The following is a 6,013-nucleotide window of genomic DNA, read 5'->3' as shown; positions in this document are numbered from 1 at the left end:
GCGACATCCTCGGGGCAGCAGGTGCCCAAGCAGTCGGGATCTAAGAAACAGGAATGGTTGTAATCCAGCAGTGCTCACGAGAATAACACCACCTCCTCCTTCACCAGTCCAAAGTCCCACCAGAGTCCTTGCTGGTGGAGAGGCCTTGATGCAGCTGTATCTAGACGAGGAGGACAAGAACTCTGCTTGTCAAACCACCTCTGCTGCTCGCACAGAAAAAGCTTTCTGCCAAAATGCCAGCTGCAATGCCATCCTACTCTGCTGACTCAGACCGGGGCATTCTCACTGTGAGTCTGTTGCTGTGACACCACTGAACAAAATGCCCATTTCCCCGAGCAAAAATCTTGATTTTCCATCCTGATTCTCCTTTGTTACTCTTGTGAAGTCAAGCTGCCCAGCTAGCCCTGCTCTAGACTTGCAGTGTGGCTGCCAAGGCCTTGCTTTCCTGTGCAAGCCACCTCACACTTCCCCAAGCCCAGATGAGGGGTGAAGCAGCAGAAGAAGGAGCAGAAGACAACTACAAGTCAATGTGGTTAAAGCAGCCAGGAGGACCGCAAGGCAGATGGTGATGATCATACAGACCATACCCATGCTTCAAAGTCCTGCACAGCTCCAGAGAAGTACCTGGATCCAGGAGGTTTCTGGTAAGGATGGTCCTTAGCACAGACCTTTTCAAAGCCTTTCGGACCACCTGTAACAAGGACAGCTGTGGGCAAGAAGGTTTCCAGGGAAGACCTAAGATGTTCTGGATCTTCTGTGGTATAGACCAAAGGAATATGGACTCTTAAAACTGTACTTTAAAAGTCAACTTACAGCACTAGTAAAAAGATGATAAAGCTAGATGTTAATCTTTACATCAATCAGGTGCCTGGAGCTCATTTGCCTTGCAAATACTCTATTGTTACATTCAGTGCTTCTCCCCGCTCACTTAAATGATTAACTCCACCCCAGAAAAGAACTTTGTCGCAATTTCTGGAGGAGAGACGGATCGTGCCCCTCAAACCATGGGGCCTGTCAGCTACTCCTCAGAGACCTATGACTTGGTGAGTTGGGCCTGGCTTTGCTTTGATAACAGGGATGGCAGTTAGAGCTGGGGTGGGCTGAAAGGCCAGGTTTCTGGCCATCCATCTTCTAACCCTCCTGTTGGCAGAGGCAGAGCTTGAGCCGTTTCTTATGCCAGCGTAATCAGTCCTTGCATCCCTTAACATCCCTCTCTGCTGTTGCTTGCAGAGAGCTGGCGTTGTGTGGCTACAGCCACTGGGATCCAGGGATGCTGGGTATTCTGTTGGGGAAAGCTACCAGGACCTGTACTGGCAAGCACTAAGCCCAAGTACTGTCCTTGCATGAGGACACAGACCAGAGGCTCTGCAAAGGGCTAGGTGACTCACCTGGAGAGTGAGGCTCCAGCAGTCCTATCCTGTGCTGCCAGCCTCTCCCAGCTTCTGCTTCCTGCTGCCCTGCTGTCTGCACAGCCATTAGCCCAATGTGGGCATAAAACACTTATTCTGAGCCAGGCACCTTTTGCACCAGGCTTCAGTTGGTACAAATGACTGTGTACACAGTGTGCAAAGCCCTGTACTCCTGATCTGGTCTCCTTTGACAACTGGAATACTCAAGCAAACCCTCTGTTCTTCTCTCTCCGTGTGTGAAAACCCTTGGTATGACCACCCTGCTTGCTTGCTCCACATACCAGCTTCCATACATATGGCTCCACATACGTACAGGCTCCACATACACTCTGCTGAAAGGGGAACATGCAGTGTATTTACAAGAGAGGACTTTTAAAGAGTGGAAGATAAACTGCAAGTACTACTTCTAACAGGGAGTGATGACACTAGGTATTCTACCTCATAGTTCTCTTCCCAGCCTTTACAAGTGAAAAAGAGCAGCTGCACCTTATAGAGTATGCTGTGCTATCCAATGGCAAGGACACAGCAGCATTATCATTACCCTGGTTTTCAAATATTGCATCTCAGAATTTATTTTTTTACTACAGTGGCTCCCTGCAGCAGACCTTGGGATTAGTTATTCCAAAAAGAGAAATGTTGGATTCAATTGTTACCAAATTTTCTGTTCCTCCTTTTTTCCTACACACCAGGGAAGAGCAAGCCCTACCCTTCATGCAGAAGACCTGTACAAAGGTCCCTCTGCATGCTCACTGTTGACTTATCCCATCCCTGATCAGGCAGCCACCCACTTCCAGTCCTAGAATTGCAGCAGAATTCCCAGAAGCCTCACCTTGTCATATTCAGTGCATCTCCTGCAGCTCTGGTCCCTGCCCTTCCTGTCTCAGCCCAGACTCTGATTTTTCATCCTCTTTTATTTGTCTTCAACTAATCTCTGTCCACTCCTATCTCTCTGTGCTGCTCTGCTCAGAGGTGCAGGCAAGGACGATTCAAACACAGCTCCACATACGCTTCCCCTACCCACAACGAGTGGTTTACAGTAAGAGCCCTCCCTACCTGCTCCCCATCAGCAATCAGATGGTGTCTGATAGTGGCACTCAGCCTCTGCACTTCCGGCTCCAAATACCACGTGATGCTGGAAACTGGTCAGCAGCCAAAGCCACTGAGCACCAGCCAAGCTGCCCATCCACTGCCATCGATGGTGCTGGCATGGCTCCAAGGGAGGACTGACACTCCAGCCAGCAAACCCTGCTATTTTCCATAATTTCATTTTTCCCTTCAAAGCTTTTTCCCTTCAAAGTCCAACCTATCCCCAGTGAAATTTCCCATTCCAACATACAATCTCTTTGGGGTTTTCAGCACGGTCACCTGCACTGCCTGAGCAGCCTGGTTTGGTCACTATACAAAATTGCAAAGGTTTTTAGGTTGTTTTGCTTTTTATCAGAGAAGTTCAAGGATCTGGCCTTGGCGAACACATCACAGATTTCTGTGTGTGTTGTTAACTCCTTTTGAAAGGTCCAGGTACAGAATAGGCAGGAAATACTTTCAGCTGGGTAGGAAAATAACTGGGAGGGATTTCTTAAGGCCCAAAATCATACCCTAAATCAGAAAAATAAAAGTTCTTTAGTAATACAAAATGCTTCTCACCAAAGGCTTGCAGCCCTACAGTTAGATTAGCAAGAGCTGGGCAGGGTTATTCCACAATTTTCCCAAGGACTCATTCCCTTGGGAAACTGGAGTGCTCCTGGGAAGTGGACCCTCCTACCATCCACTGCTTGGAGACTGCCTGTGCCTGCTGTCTGCTCTACAAGTCTGGTAATGCCCCATAGACTTATGCCCCATCAGCATGCCCAGGCTCCTCCTGGAACCATGCAGGTGGTTTCAGTAGCAGAGGAGTTTAGATAAGCCCCCAGAGTCATGTGCAGAGGCACCCAGTGCATTACCCAGGGAAAGCTGCCTGAGAGAGAAGAAACATAAATCACCCTTCCTTAGCTAGGTATAACTCCAGGCTGGTCACAGTAATTTTGCTTTGTAGCCCCTTGGGTGAGCAAAAACCCCCAAAATCAGGTCTAAAACTGTGCAAAGCAGGGCTGGTATTTTTAGACAGGAACTTTGGCTGATGAGGGAAGGAGCAGCAGGTGCAAACTGCTGCAGATGGCAGTGAAAGGTATGAAAGCATTAGCAGAGACTTCCGCTGTGGTCAACACTGAAGTCTCAGCATAGGTCTCCAGAGAGGGTGTGGGTGGGGGACCTCAGGGTGACTGCTGCTGAGCTCTTCCCAGTTGTCACTAATATTCATATTGCCACAAGCCTCCTCCACTGCTCTCTTTTGTGCAAGGCCAGCTGAAGCATGACCACCATCCAGGGAGCTCATCCTGAGCAGAATTCCAGCTTCCTGGCACTCAAGACTTGCCCTCAGCTTCAGCCTGAATGCAGGCTGGTCAAGAAGATACAGCAAGCCAAGGGCAAGTCACATCTGCAGCAGCTCTATTGCACTTCCCTTACTGGATATCAGCCTGGGGTCTGAGTGGTGTTTTCCCTTCCCTTTCCTGCTCTGACTGCAATTAATTCAGAACTGAAAGCTTTATCAACAGAACAGATCTCTCTCTCCATCATCTATTCCTGTAGCTATGGCACCACAGCACCTCAGAGGCTTTCCTCCCATTGTGTTGAACACCTGCCCCACACCTTCCTCTGAGTGCATGGGAAGCGATCTCAAAGGGCAGCTGCTGCTGACCCCACCTCACCTTGCTCTTTCATAGGCAGCTCTCAGGCCTCTGAGGATGAGAAGAAGGGGACAGGTTCACTGCACAGAATTTGAGGTACAGATGTGCTGTGTGGTGAATCCTACCACCTTCATACCTGACAGCAGGCAGGCAGGACAGGAGTGGTCCATAGAAGAAGTGGGTGGGAAAAATCAGGAAAGCTGGTAGAGGAGGGTTCCATTCTATGTGAGAAAGCAAAATTCGCCAGCAGCTAACTTGGCAAGAACCAGAAGATGAAACTGATCATCTGATTGGACACCAAAACATCCCCAAATACTCCAGTTAAAGATTATAGACTGAGCAGCCCTCACTGTCACAGATGGAGAAAACCCTCTCCACCTGCTGCTGCACCTCTTGGCAGTAGAGGAGCCTTCAATGCAAGAAGGGCCTCATCACACTGCAGACAGCATCTCCTCCTGATGCAGGTGGGCTGCAGGACATGGGGGTGCTCTGCTCTAGTTCTGCCAGGTGCAGCTGGGGGACTGGGTTCTTGTGTTGAGAAACTCTCCCCTCCATTAACAAGACTCTCTCTGTTCCCCAGAGCCAGGTGGAGCTGAGTGGTTACTATGAAGCTGAGAACACCACCCCTTCTTTGGAGGGCTACTTCTGCTTCAACCCAGCCTCATCTGTGGTTGGCAACCAGGGAGACCCCTTCAGAAAGGTCTTCATGCCCCTCATCTATCTGCTGATGTTTGTGTTGGGGACTCTGGGCAATGCTCTGGTCCTGGTCATTTTAGAGAGGTTCAAGCGGTCTCGTACCACCACAGAAAACTTCCTTTTCCACCTCACCCTCGCCAACCTAGCACTGTTGCTCACCTTCCCATTCAGTGTGGTGGAGAGCCTGGCTGGGTGGGTATTTGGGAGGTTCCTCTGTAAGATACTCAGTGCTGTCCACAAGATCAATTTCTACTGCAGTAGCATGCTGCTGGGGTGCATCGCAGTGGACCGTTACCTGGCCATCGTCTATGCGATCCACACCTACCGCAAACGCAGAGCTCGCTCCATCCACCTCACCTGCACGGCTGTCTGGCTCTGCTCATTGCTTCTGACTTTACCCGATCTCATCTTCATGGAAGTCTGGACAGATGACAGCAACCGCAGCATTTGCTATTTTCCAGAAGTTGGGATTGATGGAAACAATGCATGGCTGGCAACTCGCTTCCTCTACCACACCGTGGGCTTCTTTGTGCCCCTGCTGGTCATGTGTTACTGCTACATGGCCATCATCCGGGCACTGTGTCAGTCCCAGCGCCTGCAGAGGCAAAAAGCTGTCCGTGTGGCCATCCTGGTCACAGGCATCTTCCTCCTGTGCTGGAGCCCATACCACATTGTCATCTTCCTGAACACACTTACCAAGCTAGAAGCCTTCACCAAGAACTGCCTCCTGGAAGACCAACTGGACACAGCCATCATGGTGACAGAGGCCATTGGCTTCACACACTGCTGCCTCAACCCCATCCTCTATGCTTTTATTGGGGTCAAGTTCCGTAATGACTTCTTCCGGATCCTGCAGGAACTTGGCTGCATAAGCCAGGAGACCCTGCAAGAGATCCTGGAGGTGACAAGGAAGGGTAGTGGGATAGAGTCTGACAACACCACCTCCATCTCCACTTTCTAGCTGGGAAAGGCTGCCTGCAGGGCAGAACTGGCCTGGGTCTTTCCTTCCCAGTGGCACACTTGCTGTGGTCTCAATTACAAGTTTCACAAGCATCCCCACAACTTTCTTCACTCCTCAGGAAACAGGTCCAATAGCCACCAAACACCCAAATCTCATCAGACACCTTGCTTGGCTCTTCCTGGTTCTCAAACTTGTAGAGATCCATCTGGCAGCTGTTGGTGAAT

At 50.1% G+C, this 6,013-nt stretch overlaps 1 protein-coding gene across 1 annotated transcript; it reads left to right on the top strand.

Moving 5' to 3' along the window:
• The first annotated feature begins 962 nt into the window (after positions 1-962).
• Positions 963-5,789, top strand: CXCR5 (C-X-C motif chemokine receptor 5). Its single transcript, XM_036397529.1, has 2 exons — positions 963-1,043; positions 4,713-5,789. The coding sequence occupies exons 1-2, from the start codon at positions 1,005-1,007 to the stop codon at positions 5,787-5,789; spliced, it is 1,116 nt and encodes a 371-aa protein (XP_036253422.1). The 5' UTR covers positions 963-1,004.
• The last annotated feature ends 224 nt before the right edge of the window (positions 5,790-6,013 follow it).

The sequence above is a fragment of the Molothrus ater genome, chromosome 22, assembly GCF_012460135.2.
Source record: "Molothrus ater isolate BHLD 08-10-18 breed brown headed cowbird chromosome 22, BPBGC_Mater_1.1, whole genome shotgun sequence".
Taxonomy (NCBI): Eukaryota; Metazoa; Chordata; class Aves; order Passeriformes; family Icteridae; genus Molothrus; species Molothrus ater.
The sequence above is the reverse complement of the archived record's forward strand: the minus strand, read 5'-3'. Positions and strand labels throughout refer to the sequence as shown.

Bases quoted from the DNA above. Each gene is read 5' to 3' on its own strand.
- CXCR5 (XM_036397529.1), top strand. From the start codon at position 1,005: ATGGGGCCTGTCAGCTACTCCTCAGAGACCTATGACTTG. The intron at 1,044-4,712 runs GTGAGTTGGGCC...TCTGTTCCCCAG, and splicing joins CCTCAGAGACCTATGACTTG to AGCCAGGTGGAGCTGAGTGG.